Here is a 20,316-nt window from a genome sequence, read left to right on the forward strand (position 1 = left end):
CCAATGCTGTTCAAAGCACCCAAATCTAAACATTTTAAAACTGTCAAAGACTTATTGTTTTGTCAACTAGATGAGTTACTTTCTCTAAAGAAAGACATGTGAGGGACAAAGACTGAAAAAATCTAGTAATACATTGCTCGTCCACCTTCAGGACAATGGAGAACTGACAGTCACAGTACTGGAAATATTCAATGAAAACTGCCTGCATTGGAGAATATTTTTCAGTAATATAAAATTTGATATTCTATGTCTATTGACAGTACTATGTATATACTGAAAGTATCTATGTATAGGACGCAGATTGAGAGCACGGACTTCATTGACGCATGCCTGGATAGGGTGCATTTAAAATAATTGATAGATATACCTGGAGAGAAATACAGGCTAAAAGAGGAGAAGTCCTAATGTTTAAAATTTATCTAGTTAACCTGAAAATAAGGACATTTTGAGTCGTATAACCTAATTAGATTTGCATTGCTGAGGGTAATTAATTCCTATTTCTTTTGTCTCAATCATGATTGATGGTGGGTTTGATAATCATGACAACAGTCATCATCACCACCATCGCTGTGGAAGATGCTAATATGAGTTTTTAATGAATAGTGTATCAAGTTCAGTAGAGTGTTGTTTTATTTCTTAATCTGGACTCTTGTTCAGTAATTTTAGAAATGGCTACAGTTCTTTCATTTTCTTTGTCACTCTCTCTTGACTTTATGTCTTTTTGTATACCGAACCCTAGTCTTCATTCATTAAGATTCAAAAATATTTTTTTAAGAATTTTATAACTCTCTACTTACCTATTTGTTATGAAGATGAAGTTGGAATTCCAGAGGACAAGGTGGAGCAAATATTCATTTATAGGAAGGGGGGTTTTGAAATCATTTAAGAAAAGACTAGATAAACAAATCATAGGGAATCTACCACCTGGATCTTCTTCTGCTGCTGCTTTCCCCACACCTTTGGGGTTGCTGATGCAAACTCCATTGCACATGTGTATTTGACCCTGTTTCATGGCTGGATACCCTTCCTGACGCCAATCCTATATGGAGGGATGTAATCTCTATTGCTTTTTTCTATGGTGGTTGGTAGTGTGGTGTGTTGTCTGAATATGAATAGAAGAGTGTTGGGACAGACACAGACACCGAGTCCCCAAGCCAGAAGAATTAATCAGAAGCGATTAAAATCCCCAACCTGGCTGTGAATCGAACCCGGGACCCTCTGACCCAAAGGGCAGTATGCTGTCCATTCAGGCAATGAGTAGGATGAATCAACCACTGGATGACTGACCTAAATGCAGATCAGTGGGGGTGGGTGGGTGGACGGACGGACAGACAGACAGGTGGATGGATTTTTAATGCAGATCTTGTTATGGAGTGGAGTCCAGCACAAACCCAAAACTCTATCATGTCTAGAAATTATGAGCATTGTTACTGTCACTATTTTCATGTTTGTCATTTTTATTTAATTATACTCATACATATCTTGTTTAATTAATAAAATGCAAGACATGCTAAAGGTTTTTCGTTCTTTCCACTTATCGTATTTGTTAACAAGAATAGAATAGTTGAAGAATTAAAAGGTAGCAATAACATACAATACATGGGGAACACCCTGGATTTTATTTAGGTGAATTAAAACATCAGTCAATTCTACAGCTGTAAAATAAATACAAGACATTGTGTATGGATGTAAATAATACTCTAAAATGTGTTTCCTTTCCTTTATCATTCTGAGTTATTTACAGAAATATTAATATGAAGAGTAAATTGAAGGACAAAAGTAACCAATTTAACACCTAGAGATTTATACCTTTTAATTACATTTGTGTCTGAATTCATGAATAGTATAATATTTACAAGATGGAAGTAGCAACATTTGAAGATTAGCAAGACCTCTATTAAAGCATGAGACAACTAAACACCAGCACTGCTTTCATAGTCTTTCACAGTTTTATGGGTTATTATACAATACTCTTTGTTCACATACCAGCTAGGTAATCATTTACATGATTGGACTTATTTTAATAGGAATTGCTAACATAGAAATAAATAAATATTCTAATATACTGGCTCTTTTTTTCTGATCTTGCGTGAATCCATCTTGATTTCTGGTTACGAACAACCAAAATGTCCATTTCAGTCGTTCACCTCAGTTTTGGTTCAGTTCCATTATTTTTCTGTGATCATTGCATCAATAATCCTTCTAGTAATGGGAACGTTTTGTAGAGCCGATGAATCTTTACACCCACACTCGAACATTATTATCCCATGAACATGTGGCAACTGCCATGCCATTACCTGCCACGGACAATGATGTTATTCGGTTCTCATGTCCTGATAAAGTAGCTGGAACAGAGATTGAAATATTAATAGATATTATCACGTTCTTTTAGTAGAGCTCAAAAAATGTAACATAATTAACAAGGGTCATTTTTCGAGCAATTCATAATCACTGAAGCATCCTGAACCTTTATTCTGTCAAGTACAATGTATGTGCACTATTTGTTCCCTCTAGATTGGAGTACCATACCTTGACTATTGATGCAACTTCTCTTACAAGGAGAGGCCAAACCCAGCATCTAACCTATTTCAGCGAGCTTTAATGTACCTGTTGGGGGACATTCAACAGTAACAGTAGGTCAACACGCTTTTATTTTCAAAAAAATTAGGACAAATAACATGACGCAGGATGTGCTTCAAACCAAATGGAGGTGATAGAACACTTAAAGGCAAACACATTTTACTTAAACATGTCAGGTCCGCAACCTAATAATTTCCAAAAAAAAATGATGAATCACCCACTTCCAATACCATGCGTATATACTTGGAGAGTTACAGCACAGTCGAGCAGAGCGGTGGCCGAGTGGTTACCATACTTATCTACGAACCTCAACGACGTGAGTTTGAGTCTCGCCATAGCTATATTATTTTGTACAAATTCAATTATTATTTGAGGGAACATGAAGATAAAAATGTGAATAAAAATATTAGGAAAACTGCAGTGAACTTGTTTTCTACCTCTAATTAATATATCTACAGTAGAATTCCATTAGTCCGGCATCCAATAGATTGGAATGCCTGACGGTCTCGCAGCATTCCAGAATTTTTATTTTTTTCAATGTCTGTGACAGTTAAAGCGCACGGCACAGTTCAAAACCACCCGGAAGTGTCCACTACATGCCTGCTATTGTTAGACACAGTTGACATTGTTGTCTTTCACCACATACAGGTTCAGTTCGTTGTTTATCATCACGATGCGCAGGTCTCCTACGGGAGTCAAATAGAAAGACCTACACCTGGCGAGCCGAACCCGTCCTGGGATATCCGGCACTAAAAGCCATACGACATTTCATTTTCACTGTAAGCACTTTTCACTACAATGTTTTTTCTTGCGATCTAGGATCCGTATTACAGTAGTGTAGTGAACATACATATCAAAGTGCCCTGTGGAAGTTTTCTTGGTATTTAGGCAGTGACAATATTCTCAAAACCGAAACCTTCTTCAAGTTCCAAACAAGGAAAGAAACGTAAGCACGTAACTCTGACCATCAACCAGAAACTAGAAATCATCAAACACCTGGAGAAAGATGAGAATAGAAATATTTTGTTGAATCAACCATTTACGACATAAAAAACAAAAAGATGAACTAATGAAATTTGCTTCTCAATCAGTAACAACTGAAAAGTTGGCTTCCAGACAAACATTTTTTTTAACTGGAACAATTAGATAGCTTATTGTACAAATGGTTCAGTGCAGTACGCTCCAAAGGAAAGCTGGTAATGGGACCAATGGTTATTGAAAAGGCTAAGAAATTTGGACAAGACTTAGTTGTTGCAGAAAGTGAATGAAATTTTTCTGATGGTTGGCTCAGAAACTTTAAGTTTCGGCATGGAATTCGAAGACTTGATGTAACCGGAAAGACACTTTCAGCAAACCAAGATTCAGCAGAAAAATACAAAGATGAGTTTGAAGAAATAATCACAGTTAATAATCCAACAGCTGATCAGATTTACAATGCTGATAAAACAGGCCTACTATGGCGGTGCTTACCAATATCTACTCTAGCTGCAGGAGATGAAAAGGAAAGACGGCTAAAGGGTTTAAAACAGAAACAGATTGACAGTTTTTCTATGTGCTAATGCACCTGCAAGCCACCGAATAACTCCTTTTATAATTAATAAATCTATAAAACCTCGGGCATTTAAAAATATTACGAACTTGCCTGTTCATTATGATGCTCAATCAAATGCATGGATGACTGCCACCCTATTCAAATACTGGTTCTTTCATTATTTTGTGCCACAAGTCAAGAAAGCTTCAAAAACCTTGGTCTACCAGAAGATAGCAAAGCCATCCTTCCTTTGGACAACTGTAAAGCACATCCACCAGTAGCTGAGTTAGTTTCTGGAAATATATTTGCTACACTTCTGCCACCTAATATTACGTCACTGATTCAACCAATGGATCAAGGGGTAATCCAGAACTTTAAATGTTTTTATAGGAGTTCTTTCATTCGCAGTCTGTTAAACGCTGAGTGTGATGTAACTGAATTACAAAAAAAAATTAATGTACAGCATGCCGTCTATGCTGTCGCACTGTCCTGTCCCTGCTCCCTCTCAACAGTCAGTCTGATGTTGGTGCCCGTGCCAAGTGCACACAACTTACGAGGAACATGGGGACATTCCAGCAAGATATAGCAGATATCTTGGATTCTGGAGGTCAAATGGACTGTATCGCGATTGACCTGTCTAAAGCATTTGATAGGGTGGATCATGGGAGACTACTGGCAAAAATGAGTGAAATTGGACTAGACAAAAGAGTGACTGAATGGGTTGCTATATTTCCAGAAAATAGATCTCAGAGAATTAGAGTAGGTGAAGCTTTGTCTGACCCTGTAATAGTTGAGAGGGGAGTTCCTCAGGGCAGTGTTATCGGACCTTTATGTTTTCTTATATATATAAATGATATGAGTAAAGGAGTGGAATCGGAGGTAAGGCTTTTTGCGGATGATGTTATTCTCTACAGAGTGATAAATAAGTTACAAGATTGTGAGCAACTGCAACGTGACCTCGAAAATATTGTGAGATGGACAGCAGGCAATGTTATGTTGATAAACGGGGCTAAAAGTCAGGTTGTGAGTTTTACAAATAGGAAAAGTCCTCTCAGTTTTAATTACTGCGTTGATGGGGTGAAAGTTCCTTTTGGGGATCATTGTAAGTATCTAGGTGTTAATATAAGGAAAGATCTTCACTGGGGTAATCACATAAATGGGATTGTAAATAAAGGGTACCGATCTCTGCACATGGTTATGAGGGTGTTTAGGGGTTGTAGTAAGGATGTAAAGGAGAGTGCATATAAGTCTCTGGTAAGACCCCAACTAGAGTATGGTTCCAGTGTATGGGACCCTCACCAGGATTACCTGATTCAAGAACTGGAAAATCCAAAGAAAAGCAGCTCGATTTGTTCTGGGTGATTTCCGACAAAAGAGTAGCGTTACAAAAATGTTGCAATGTTTGGGTTGGGAAGAATTGAGAGAAAGAAGAAGAGCTGCTCGACTAAGTGGTATGTTCCGAGCTGTCAGCGGAGAGATGGCGTGGAATGACATTAGTAGACGAATAGGTTTGAATGGCGTCTATAAAAGTAGGAAAGATCACAATATGAAGATAAAGTTGGAATTCAAGAGGACAAACTGGGGCAAATATTCATTTATAGGAAGGGGAGTTAGGGATTGGAATAACTTACCAAGGGAGATGTTCAATAAATTTCCAATTTCTTTGAAATCATTTCGGAAAAGGCTAGGAAAGCAACAGATAGGGAATCTGCCACCTGGGCGACTGCCCTAAATGCAGATCAGTATTGATTGATTGAGGCAGTGGACGAAACATTCACTTCAAACCAAATTAAACAATAGATCACTACATCTGATAAAAAGGAATACCTATTCAAGTTATGAATGTTCCCCTTCAAGCTACATTACCCATATTACTATTGAACAAACATCAATTATAAATCAAGTTGCTTGTCTATACAGATGGGGAATGCCAACTCCCAGATCAACTCAGGAAGATTTGGTTGCTGAAGGAGCGACGAAATTGTTTGGCATCAACCACAGCACTTCTGATGTGTCATTTGGTTTCAATTTTGAATGTGTTGTCGGACTTCATCAATGTTTTAAATTTGGAATTGAAATTGAGACATACCAGATTGTTTTTTTTATCATTGGTTGCATATGAACATATGTTTTCCAATTGGATCGTGTCTGAGGATGACCCAATGTATGTGGGGTGAAAAGTAGTCCCAGTTATATAGGACATTATACAAGCTACTGGTATTGAATAGGTGGACCCTACTGTAGCTGCCAGAACAGCTGATGCAATGCGACAGTGCCATGCACCTCTCCTAAAATTTAGCACCATACTTAGAAAAGCTAATGAATCACGAGCGAAAACTAATTCATAAAAACTACAAACACAGTAAAGAGTACTCCGCTGGTCTCAGAGTCACATTCTTGTTGCTTGTCTTTCCCGAACTACACTGACGCGTGGTTTAGACAGACGAATTATACACTAACAAACTCACGGATGTAAATAAAACCACAGCTACACTGAACTGTTAAACCTATTTAAAAAACCAATAGGCCAATTTACTAATTTATGCTATGGAACCGTATCGAATACCATCCATGCCATGAGGTAGCTTAAGTATGCGGTGAATGTACACAATAAGCAGACCCTACACGGTCAATAAAACTGTCAGTACCGAAAAAATATTGACAGTAATACTGATTGCATGTGGACTGGAATGATGGAATGAAGGCCAGTACTGAAGCAGATCCGGATTTCCTGATCTGCGAGCGTCAGTACTGTAGAGTGGTGGGGATACTGACAGTGTGAGTGCACTCATCATTATTTCTGTCAGTATTAATGGAGCAGCGATGGACGACAAATGTGTTGCTCACCGAGGCCAAGTGGAACCACCAAGTAGGCATGTCGAGCTATATGAAACGCTGCGAGAATAAACGTAACACAGTACATTACATGTGTAAACACTGCTGTACTGATAGAAACTGGTGAGATTATAGCAGAAAACTTTAAATCTTCAAACGTTTCACCAGTTGCAAAATACCTCAATGTCACCGCTAATCTCTCTGCCACTGATGAGCAGGTCTGTATGTTTGTATTTTGCCTTATTAGAAAAGGCTCAACCATTCCTAATAATTTTGTAAATGTACCCTTACTCGTTTGGAGATAGTTCTGATAATCTACTGCTTTGCTATATTGTATTTCCCTCAACAACTTCAAATGAGAATACTCTTCCCTTTTTCTAAGCCAATTGTTTACGTTTAACACTGAGTTTTGTGCAGAGTGCTAATATGATAGCTACACATGCCCGTCTTTTAGGATCCTTTATGACTGAATACCACAACGGTAGGCAAGTGCACTAGTGCTGGCTACTGAATGCATGACTCGAAGCAGTGTATCGATTCATTAAAGTGCCCGAGTGAATCGATTCACAGGAACGGCGAGCTCACAGCACACGATTCAGCTTACTCCCAGTGGACAGTGCTGAGTGGCGCACTCACTGGACGTTTTATTATTTATAAGTTTCGTATTCCGTATTGATTGGATTCAATGTAATGAACAAGAAAAATGTTCCACCGATCAATATATTTATTGTGAATGAATTATTGCACTAGTACCGGTTTTGGCCTATCTTGGCCATCATCAGCTAGCTCACAAATTTACAGTCATTAGACAAAATTACAAAGATGTTACGTTAGAGCATCCGGATGTCTAATGAAAAATGAAAGTAAAATATATTGCAGTATGTTGCGTTAAAATATCTCTGATTAAAAGTGGTGATGGTTATAATAAGCTAAAACCTATTGATTGAGCATGGACATGAGTACATAAACACATTAAAATATATATGCCACATCATAAGACTGAAAATTATAGCACATTAAACACATTAAAACATGGTATATTTTAAAAAACGTCTATTAAAATTTGAGTTCATGTTGCGTTGCATTCATTCTTCAATCATCTTGTAGTTCTTGTGTTGATTAAGTTGTATTAGGTGAACATTGAGAATGTTCTATGGCTGATATACTTTGTATTGGTATGTTATAAGAACTCTTGTCATTAAAATTGGAAAATTGAGTACTGTGCAATTCATCTGTTCATGTAGTCCAGTAAGATTTATGTATACAGCGAGATAGGGTTTGATTTTAGAGCAGTTCGTGGTGACACCTCTCTCGTCTATGCACGTTATATGGATTTTTATCTGTAAAGAAAAGCTAATATGAGTATAGCGTATGTATAAAGGAATGCCTGGATGTATGTGTGAAATGAAAAGAGTACTTACTGTTGTTGCTGTGGAGGTTGTGTACCGATATGTTTGGAGATTTGTTGTGTTCTGCTACGAGTACGTCTGGGGCTCATGTTAGCTGTGTGGAGGGATGTTGTTGGAGGGGATGGAGGAGTGGCTATTGTGAAGGTAGGGGCGGGGTTAGGTTTGTGATTCGTCGGTTTGTTATGACGTGTGTTTACTAATTTGAGACAGTCATTTTTTATTGCAGGAATGACTTTGTCAAAGATGATACTGGTTTTTTCTGTAATGTCGTTAATGTTATGATTGGGGTTAGCGTATGATCCAAAGAAATATAGAAATCTTCGATTATGTTGAGTAGGGGGCCCTTAGAGTTTATGTTTAATATCATCATGTCATTATTGATGTCTGTGAAGTTGTGCTTAGATTCTTCTACATGTTGGCCTATTGATGAGAAATGGTTGTGCTTTACTGCATTTATATGTTCATTATAACGGACGGTGAAGTTTCTGCCTGTACGTCCAATGTAGCTTGTGTCACAATTGTTGCGTTTGATGCGGTAGACACCTGATTGGTTGTATTTATTATTATTATTGACTGTTTTGGTGTTGTGTATAGTGTTGGTGCTGTTGTGTGTGGTTTTGAATGCTATTTTCAGGTTGTGCTTCTTAAAGATAATTAGTTATAGTATATATATTGGTGTTGTTGAAGGTAAATAGGATATAATCTTTTTTCGGTTTGGCTGTTTTGATTAATTTAGTTTTAGGTTGGGATTTTATTTTGTGAATGATTTTGTTGACCATTTCTTTGCTGTATCCATTGTATTTGGCTATGTCGTGGATTAATTTTAATTCATTATTTCGATCTTCTATTGTCATTGGGATATTGAAAGCTCTATGTATCATACTATAATAGGCTGCTCTTTTATGTGTGTTAGGATGAAAGGAGTTATTTCTTATGGTATTTAAAGTGTGTGTGGGTTTCCTATAAATCTTGTAAGATAAGTGAGTGTCGTACCTGGTTATTGTTAAGTCCAAGTAATTTAAGGTACGGTAATTTTCTGTTTATTTAGTGAATTTAATTTGGGGGGCTAAATTGTTAAGTTTGTCTAGTATAGTATCTGCATCAGTGAATCTATTATCTATAATTACGAAGATATCGTCGACAAATCTACACCAAAAAATATATTATCTATTTTATTAATTGACGTGTGTTCTAGGTAGTCGATATATATTTCTGCTAATATTCCGGAAGCAGGAGATCCCATAGGTAATCCTTGTTGCTGATACCATATGGTGTCATGAAATCTGAAGTAGTTATTGTTTAAGGCGAATTTAAGCAGAATCACGAATTCTTCTATTTCTAAGGTGCTCAAGTTACTATGGTTTTTTAGGTTAGATTCAATTATTTTGACTGTTTGTTTAATAGGAATGTTGTGGGTACATGTTTGTTATATCAAATGAAGTAAGGGTATGATGTTTTTCGATCTTTGGTTCTTTGGTTCTGTTGCAAAAATCTATTGAGTTTTGTATTGTTTTGTTTGCTAAAAATGAATAATGCTTTTTCAAATATTTCTGAATGAATTGCGATAACAGTTTGCATAAGATGGCGGCTAGAGTAGACACGCGCAACCTTAGTGCTGCTGCAGTTTGTGTTGTTTGTGTGGTAATAATCAGAGTTGTTGCGCTTTACGGTTCTCTGCACGGGTCTATTCGAGTTAAGGAATCGGTGTGTGCAAGTGAAAAAGTGAGTTCTCCTTTTGCATGGCTACTAGCAGAGAGAAATATTACATTCCGGCGTTCTCTCTGACTGGATGCGCCATTCTCCAGACTTATAGACGCCTCCCTACTAGCTCTGAGCCGAACAAGCCTAGGCCTGGTCGCTCAGCGATTGGGGGCTTGCTTTGCCTCCTACTACTGGCTGGAGATGTTCACTTAAACCCCGGTCCCACCACTTGTGAAATGAAAACAGACATAAATATCTATTGTCAGAATGTGCAAAGCCTAAACAATAAGCTGTCTGATTGTGAACTATCCCTGCAAGACATAAGAGAAGTTGACGTGATCGGACTCACTGAAACATGGCTCTCGTGGGCTAGTGACAGTGAACTACCACTCAGTGCTAATTACAGCATATTCCGTCGTCATCGCGCTACTCTAGGTGGTGGAGTGATGCTAGCAGTGAACAGTGCGTTACCGTGTAAACGAAGGACAGATCTCGAACGGAACTGTGAGTTAGTGTGGGTGGAGCTACTCTTTCCTCGACGCCCTGTACTTGTGGGATGTTACTACAGACCACCAAACAGCCCATTCTGTGACCTTGAACAGTGCCTGGACTCAGTCATTGCAGCTCTCCCTCATGGTGAAGTAATTTTAATGGGCGACTTTAACCTGTCTATAAAGTGGTCTTCTCCAACTACCGGGCTGTCAGCTAACAACTGTGACACATACTTTATAGACAGTTTTATTAATGGCCTCGGACTGAAACAGTTTAATATGGACCCAACACCCTGGACTTCATACTCTCCTCATTAGAACTTAAAACAATAACCCCAGGCAGAAACCTTTTCCTGTGCGACCACCAGTCTCTCGATGCTACACTCCTCCTTCCCCACCCCTCCTCAAAGCCTCACAGCAGGACATCCTACCGCCCTACCTACATCTGGCGACGTGCCGACTGGCCTGCAATGTGTCGTGCCCTGGAATGCCTTCCCTGGAGTCTGCTCGAAATAGCTGACATCGAATCGGCTCTTGACCTGCTGTACGACTGGCTGCAAGCTGCAATTAAAGACTTCGTACCTGCACAACGGGCTACTACCAGCAAACATCAACACTGGATATCACATGAGACCAGACTGATACTATTTAATAAAAAGAGAGCTTGGCGCCTGTGGAAAGACTTCCCTAACCCACACACTAGGGTTGGGCAGACCGGAACATTCACTTGTTCCGCAACATTAGGAACTTGAGGCGGAGTGTTTCGGTACAGAGTGCCGAGACACGGGACACAGGACACAGGACACAGGACTGTAACTGCGTCCTAGAGAGAACTTCGAGAGGCAACACGACATGCTCCGCTTCAGCTGGAATGTGCCTGAACCGAACGTGCTGTGCCAAGGCCGCACTAGATAGATTAGTTGGCCTTGGCTGTGTCTGCCTGTCGATACCGGCTGTGTGCGCCCTGTGTTGGAGTGTCAACATTTTTTCATCCAGTTATATCTTTAATTCCAAAGCGATGACCCGTATTTTTCTTGGGCTTAAAAGTTTCCTTAAAGTCCAAATTAATTTTTAACATCATTCCCCGAGAAAGTGTTGAGGGAAATTTTCGAGATTTTGAAGAAAGTAAATGGAAGTTGAGAGGGAAGGAATTCGAAGTGCAGAGAGCATAAGGCATGGGACGCAGGCGAAGCAGCTAAAGCAATGCAGCGCAGAGCAGATTTTTGTAATCCACACAAATCATTGCACCATCGCAAGTTGACAGACAGGGCAGGACAGAGCAGAGCAGGCCGGTTCTGCACGTACTTCCGCCTTCCACGCGATGTCTTCGAAACACAGTTTCCTGCGCACGTGTCACGCAATTAGGAAATGGAGGAGAAAATTACCACAGCCATTCAGTCTCACCATGTTTTGTAGGTACTATGTGAATCATGTGGACTGCAATGCAGTATGTACGTATATATGTATGTATGTATGTATGTATGTATGTATGTATGTATGTATGTATGTATGTATGTATGTATGTATGTATGTATGTATGTATGTATGTATGTATGTATGTATGTATGTATGTATGTTCGTGAGAAAATGGCTGAACAGAATTTAATGAAAATCGGTATGTAAATTCGGGGAATAAGGCACTACAGTCCAGGCTATAAATCATTTTATTCACGCTGCGTAACAAGGTAGTTTAGAGAAAGGCCTAAAATGTAATCCACCGATCAAGTGGCCGTGCGGTTAGGGTCGCGCATCTGTGAGCTTGCATTCGGGAGATAGTGGGTTCGAACCCCACTGTCGGCAGCGCTGAAGATGGTTTTCCGTGGTTTCCTATTTTCACACTAGGCAAATGCTGGGGCTGTACCTTAATTAAGGCAACGCCCGCTACCTTCCCAATCTTCCACCCTTCTTCCGTCGCCGAAAACCTTCGATATGTTAGTGCGACGTTAAACAAACAGCAAACAAAAGAATGTAATCCTCATATATCTATGAAACAATCCGTGACCCAAGTTCTCACAACATATAGAATTTAAGACAAAGTTCTAATGTTGATTATGGAGAGCATCATCGCCGACTCCGTCGCCGTCGTCCATCGTCACATTTATGTGAAGAGATAAATACGGAAAATCATTTATCATGTCTTGTCAAATATAAATGCAAACGCGTTCACAACAGATTGTCAATGTTGATTGATTTTAGTATCTTGTGACAACTAGATGAAAATCTAGCACTACATTTGTAGATACATAGTTTTCCCTCTCCCCCACTGTGATCCTATTAATGAATTTACCATGCAAGTTGGTCGTGCGATTAAGATCGCCTTGCTATGAGCTTGCATTCGGGAGATAGGGGGTTCGAACGCCACTGACGGCAACCGTGAAGATAGTTTTCCGTGGTTTCCCATTTTCACACCAGGCTAATGCTGGGGGGGGGGGCTGTACCTTAATTAAGGCCTCGGTCGCTTCCTTCCCATTCCTAGCCCTTTCCTATTCCATCGTTGCCATAAGACCTATCTGTGTCGGTGCGACGTAAAAAATATAAAAAATAATCATGAATTAAATTCTTTGCTTAGTCCATATGAACGCCGAACATCGGTAACAGAAATAACCGCGTTGCCATCAGCACAAGGGAAATTGTGAAGATGACTAACAAAATGAGAAAAATCGCGAATGCTTGAAGAAAAAGAAAAAAGAGCTTTATACTGGATGCCCCAGTATCACAGAGTCTAAAGAAAACATGTTATTTCTGAAAACCGACGAGACACTGCGTGGCAATGTGCGCTCACGACCACTTCGCAATTTTGTAAGCTTCGCGCTGTTCTGCTCTGCTCTTCCCTGCTCTGCGGCCAACTGCTTCGCAATGTGCGCCCGGCCTAACAGCAGGAAAGTACAACAATGTATTCATCCAGTTATATTTTTAATTCCAAAGCGACGACCCATATTTTTCTTGGGCTTAAGAGTTTCCTTAAAGTCCAAATTAATGTTTAACGTCAATCCCCGAGAAAGTGTTGAGGGAAATTTTCGAGATATTAATTACTCACTGATTACTCACAATACAGGCCAATACATTCAAGTGAAAATATTCTTGAATTGGTTACTTTTAAACACCTGCACTGCCATTGTAACCGTGTTATGTGTATTTTATATTGACCGGAAAAATCTTAACCTAATAGCAGCCTTTAACGTGATTATTGGGCGCGAATTTCAGTGTTCCGACTGTTCGTTCACGTTCCCTGCAGCTTTATGCTGGACCATGGCCATAACTACACACAGGCACACACCACACAGCACGTTCCGTACAGGCACACTCCCAGTTCCCACTGGCGCGGAGCATGTAATGTTACCTCTCGAAGTTCTCTCTGCACTGCGCAGTTACAGTACCGCGTCCCGTGCGCCCGCTGCACAGTAAGCTAGTAGGCGAAGGGTAGTGCATAGTGGCGCTTCTGATGGGACAGCGAGTCAGTGTCTCCGGCTCGCATGAGAATTTTTCGGAACAATTGACACTCGGTGTTCTGGAACAGCGGAACATAACTGTGCACCGGCACCTTGTGTCGAAACAGGGACATAGTGCCCAACCCTACCACACACTCACAATACTTTCGTTAAAATCCGCCACCACGCGAGGTTTTTTGGTCAGAAGAGACTACAAAACACACGTAGACACTGTCACTGAAAACGTCCGCAGCAATCCCAAGCGCTACTGGAGTCTCATCAACACACGAAGAAGGACGGAGCGGATTCCTGTCAGCGTGAACCACAACGATACAACAGCAGATGGCGCCGATCGCAATGAACTGTTCAACAGGTATTTCTTCTCCAACTTCTCCCCTTCCTTACAAAACCAACCGCTCCCTCCCGTTGGTACAGCTTCAAACAGAACCCTATCAAGCATAACTACCACACCAAGTGAAGTTCATGACCTTCTTCAAACTCTCCGTACCAACAAAGCTACCGGTGCCGACACTATAGGTCCTCTTTTCCTAAAAAATACTGCCAGTACTCTTTGCGTCCCTCTATCTAAATTATTTAACAGATGTTTTGCCGCGGGCTATTTTCCTAATACCTGGAAACAGGCAAATCTTGTTCCACTTCTCAAATCAGGCAACAAATTTAATGTTTCATCTTACCGACCAATTTCTATTCTCCCCACACTATCCTTTATCTTTGAAAAAATTATACACCAGCGTCTCCTCGCTTTCACGTTGCCGTATATCTCAACCAAGCAGCATGGTTTTCTACCAGGTGGCTCTTGTCTAACAAACCTAGCCACTCTGCATAGCTTTGCATCACACGCCATTGCAGCTAAATCGCAGCTGGATATCTGCTACGTAGACATTTCGAAAGCTTTCGATTCTGTAGACCATACTCTGTTGCTCCATAAACTCTCCGAACGATTTAATATACATGGCAGTCTTCTGACCCTTCTTGCTGGCTTCCTACATAACCGTTGGCAGAGAGTGGTAATATCAGGCACTTCATCCTCATGGTTACCAGTCACGTCCGGTGTCCCACAAGGCAGTACTCTTGGCCCCTTGCTGTTTTCTTTGTTTATGGACGATCTGCCGTCCGAACTCAACGAAACAGCCAATACCCTACTCTTTGCTGACGACTGGAAGATATTTAGGGAGATCAGGAATCCAGGAGATGCAGCTCTGCTACATTCCTCACTTAATGCCCTCTCGAACTGGTGCTGTACTTGGAAACTTATCCCCAATCCACAAAAATGCAGCCACATGACCATAACACTACGTAAATCTCCTCTACCGACATCATATTACCTACTCGACAAGCCCATCACCGTAGTTACGCAACAGCGTGACCTAGGTGTAATATTTGATACAAAATTACAATTTAAGACCCACACAGAAACATATACAACCAAGGCTATGAAATTACTAGGCATTCTCTATCGCTTCACAGAAATTTCTGACCCCATTGCTCTTCGTCACTTCTTCCTCACGATCATTCAACCTCTCTTAAACTATTGCTCTCCTATTTGGACAACAGCCTCCCCCTCCATTACTAAGCAGTTAGACAGAGCAGTGTCCTTCTTTGCTGCAATTGTAAGGAACAGAAACCCCAAGCTCAGAAATCTGTCTACGCAGCAGGTACCGGTATTAATGGCAATTAATATGTCACCGCTGCACACCAGGCGACAGGTAGCTGACCTGAGTTTCCTCCACGGGATCTTAAATGGACATTACCGCTCGGAACATCTTGTCTCACTCTTCTCTCTCCGTGTTCCTTCCCGCTCCACCAGAACCAAAGACCTTCTCCACATTCCCCACACTCAGCACTCAATACTTCAACGATCTTTCCTAATCCGCCTCCCGACACACTTTAACAATATTAACAGGAGACAAGAACTCGATATAGCATCAAATAAAAGTGTATTCGAGAGGTGTGTAAATAGCCTCTTAAAGATAAGTTGATGTGAAGGGATTATACCGCCATCTTGACCCACGACGACTTGGCTATCAATATGGACATTCTTATGGTTTTCGATTTGGACAGTTATTAGTAGGCTGTGTACCTGATCTTGTTATATTCTGTTATGTTTGTTATATTTTATTATGAAAGTATACGTTGGTTAAATAGTCTGTTGGCAGTGCAAGTGAAATTTGCTCAGTGTAGCTGTATCTTGTCCTTTGTGAATAAATAAATAAATAAATAAATAAATAAATAAATAAATAAATAAATAAATAAATAAACTTATAGGTTGGACTGGCTTTATAGTTTATAATCGGTCTCATGGGTACATTTTCTTTGTGTATTTTAGGGTAGGCCCTTGCGGATGGTAATTGGGGGTTCATAGTTATAAGTTTAGCAGATTCTGTTTCGGTGAGAATAAAGTGTGTGTTCTTCAGCAGATTTTTTAAATTCCTTTGTATATTATTGGTTGGATCTCGGCGTTTAATTGAAAAAGTGTTGTCCTGGAAACATTCTTTAGTCTTTGTTATGTATTCATTCCTATCCATAATGACCGGAGTGTTGCCTTTGTCGGCTCTTGTTATTAGTATATTGTTCTGTTTTAATTTGTTTTTGAGTTTGTTTAGGTTCGATTTATTGGTGGTATTCATGTTTAGGTTATTATTGTGAACATGATTGATATATTGTGGGATCTTTCTACTGATTTCGTGTCTAACTTCGTCTCTTATATCGTAAGGAATTTTCTGTAAAGCGAGTTCTGTTTCGGTAACGGCAGTTATAATATTCTGATAGGATGATGCATTACCCAGTTATGTTTGGGCCCCCTGCTCAACATAGCCGTCTCTACATCGTCAAATACGGTTAGTGTGAGATTTTTTACGGGTGGGTGGAATTTATGTTGGGAATTCTTGTTAAGATGAGAAGGATCTTTATTTTCAGTTATGGTTAGTGGTTTCGGTTTGCTTTGTTGTTTCAGTCTTTACAGTTTTTTAATGACAAGAGTTCTTATAACATACCAATACGAAGTATATCAGCCATAGAACCAAGACCAACTACAATATATCAGACCTTAACCAACCTATCGAAACTGTCCATAATGGCGGCAGCTGGAGTGCTAGCATGCGTTTGTTTTGATTTGTGTAAGCCGTGTTGTTACCAAGTATTTACGGAAATTTGAATATTATTAATCGTACATTATATTTATAGTCTTAAGAACGTTATAGATCCTCTTTCAGTGCCGTAAGAAGCTATTTGTTCTCAAAGAGCTTATTTATTCCAACAATATCGGTGGTGATTAGGTTAATGTTGATTCTCGTGTTCTTGTCTGAAATATTTTCTTTATTTTTAGTTACCTATGCAGTGTGTTTATAGTTTAATGTGCTGTGTGCCTGGATGTAAGTAAGAGCTTAAGTGTTCCCGTTTCCAAAAGACCTAGTATTAAGACAAAATTGGGTTAAGAGCATTCGTAAGGAAAACTTCGAACCGAATCATCGGACTAACAATATTGTGTGGATTAATCATTTTATCATTTTTGAAATCAAATGTATTGTTAGGGATGACATTATATGCCCATAGAAGGTGGTGATCTAATTCGAGTGCCGCGCAAACTTCCGAAGTTTAAACTAATGATGCCTATCCTAGCATTTGCCTTATCAGCCAACGTACCTTACTACAAAGAACATTAAATCAGTCCCAGGACTAAAATTTATAATTTAGAGACTAAATTAATCTTAAACGGTGACGCAAGAATGATGTAATAAATTTTTAACGTTTTAAAATGAACATGCGTAAACTAAACCTAACCCCATTTCCCGTGGAGTGAACATGAGGATTGTGTTCTTTTATACAAAATACAATTATGCCATCAATTCTGGTGAGTTTTAAGCTGACGAGTGCTTTAGATGGTCAAGTGTATCATACAAATATCGCTTGTACCTACTCAACAATACAGGTGGATTTTGGAAGGTTGAAATTTTGTTGGAGAAATTTGTTTGCGTGTTTTACATAATGGGCTGTGGTTAATGGTGGTGTTACATAGTATTCCATATAAGGTTACCGTAATAATGTTCTTTGTTGACATCTATATCGTATTTGCTGATCGGAGATTCATATGTGAAATATTTTTATACTCTCTGTTTGTTTCAACCTGACGTTGATACAATAATTCTCCTTTCGTTATTTTTCCCTCTGAAATTTAATTTAGACTTACAATACGCTTTAACGCTACTTTTGGTGTTTAATTATTCATATTTTGAGTTAGTGAGTTGCATTTCATGACGTTCGACTTGTGATATTTTCTTTAGGTGACTCGAAATAAACATGCATAACCTTTCTTTCAACCTCTCGTATCGCACGCCGATGTCCGCCATGTTTATTCTGGATTACGGTCTGATGTAATTGTAGTTGGTCTTGATAGAACATTCTCGATGATCACCTAATACAACTTAATCAACACAAGAACTACAAGAGGATTGAAGAATGAATGCAACGCAACATGAACTCAAATTTTAATAGACGTTTTTTAAAATATACCATGTTTTAATGTGTTTAATGTGCTATATTTTTTTAGTGTCTTATGATGTGGCATATATATTTTAATGTGTTTATGTATTCATGTCCATGCTCAATCAATAGGTTTTAGTTTATTATAACCATCACCACTTTTAATCAGAGATATTTTAACGCAACATACTGCAATATATTTTACCAAATGGGGTGAATAGGAACATGGGGGTGAAAGGGAACACATAGTAGGGAATTTATTTTATGGAAGGTTTGCATCGTATGTAAAGCAATTCAGTGGAACTTTTTTCACCCATATGTTTCCTATCCGTATTTCCTGCCATTTCAATGTGCTCTGAAAGGATAACAATAACTTTTAGCAACAATTAGTGCGCAATAAGGAACCTTTGTATTTTTATAGCTATTAAAGACGATAAAATCTTCTTCTGGATTAGAAAATCACATGGAGGTAAGTGCTTTTTATGTGTAGAATAAGTAACTATGCCATTTTGTGATACAGTTAAATATAATTTTGCCATGAGATATAATCACACTTTTCGATGTAAACACTATGCAGAATTAGTGAACAAAATCATTGAAAAATGGGGTGAATGGGAACACATAGATGATATGTAAAATGAAGGTTAAATGTGAATACAGTCTTCATATAAATGCTGTTCGGTAATTCTATCCCTTATTTTATCTGCATTCCAGTTGAACAAGAAAGATGCCAAGGCAATACACGCGAGATCAGAGGGGCAAAATCCACAAGAAAAACCTGCCAGAAACAATTTCCGCTACATTAAAGGATATTAAAAGGGGATTATCATACAGAAAATGTTCAGAGAAATGTGGCATTCCTACAACAGTGTTATACAGACACATGACAATGAATATGAATGCTTCACAGTAAAGTTTCTGAAGTATGTGCCAACTAAAGTTGATAGCGGACTAATTTTTGTGGCCTGAACATGAAGATGTCTGTGAAACTGATAAGTGTTGTTGTTGTGCTAAACCACCCTAAGCTTTTGAGAAGGGGCACATGAAATTTGATGTAAATTTCCATTAATGGTAACATTTTGTAACACGTTTTAGGATGATAATTACCTTATTGTATTATTTTTTAATGTTTATACATTTTTCAGATCTTAAATAACATTTTTTAAAGGTTTTCAGTGTTCCTTTTCACCCCAGTATGAGGAGAATAGGTTTAGACAGGACACTTAAGTATCTGTTCCTATTGACCCCATATTTGGGGTGAATGGGAACAGTAATTTTTCAGTCAATATCACATAACTCTTTGTACCAAAGTGTTCATTTCATGTACCATAACTAGCTATCTGACCTTGTCAACACTGCCACATGCACAAATATATTACATTATCTAAATGAAGAAAACAGCAACAGAAAATACTATAAAACCGTTCCCATTCACCCCATTTTACGGTACTTTCATTTTTCATTAGACATCCGGATGCTCTAACGTTTTGTCTAATGACTGTAAATTTGTGAGCTAGCTGATGATGGCCAAGATAGGCCAAAACCGGTACTAGTGCAATAATTCATTCACAATAAATGTATTGATCGGTGGAACATTTTTCTTGTCTATTACACTCACTGGACGTTGACGGGGAGCCGAGCTTCCGTTGCAGCGAGACAGTGAATCATGGCACATCGAAAGAATCGTGAACGAGCGCGGCTCAGTGAGACACAAGATAGACACGGCTCCTTATCGGCTCATTGGACACGCGGAGAGCCGAGCTTCCGCTGCAGCGAGACATACAGCGAGCCATGGTTCACTGAATGAATCGTAGACGATAATGGACTCTCGAGCTCGGCTC

At 39.2% G+C, this 20,316-nt stretch overlaps 1 protein-coding gene across 3 annotated transcripts in view; it reads right to left on the reverse strand.

The window, feature by feature from the left end:
* Window positions 1-1,435: 1,435 nt before the first annotated feature.
* Gbeta76C (guanine nucleotide-binding protein subunit beta-2) overlaps window positions 1,436-20,316 on the reverse strand; it is a 211,895-nt gene continuing 193,014 nt past the window's right edge. For all 3 annotated transcript variants that reach the window (XM_067148912.2, XM_067148911.2, XM_067148910.2), the window contains one exon: window positions 1,436-2,345. In XM_067148912.2, coding sequence (XP_067005013.1) covers window positions 2,239-2,345 — 107 coding nt within the window. In that variant the 3' untranslated portion in view covers window positions 1,436-2,238. The remainder of the gene's footprint in view (window positions 2,346-20,316) is intronic.

This window comes from Anabrus simplex, chromosome 6 (genome assembly GCF_040414725.1).
Source record: "Anabrus simplex isolate iqAnaSimp1 chromosome 6, ASM4041472v1, whole genome shotgun sequence".
Classification (NCBI taxonomy): Eukaryota; Metazoa; Arthropoda; class Insecta; order Orthoptera; family Tettigoniidae; genus Anabrus; species Anabrus simplex.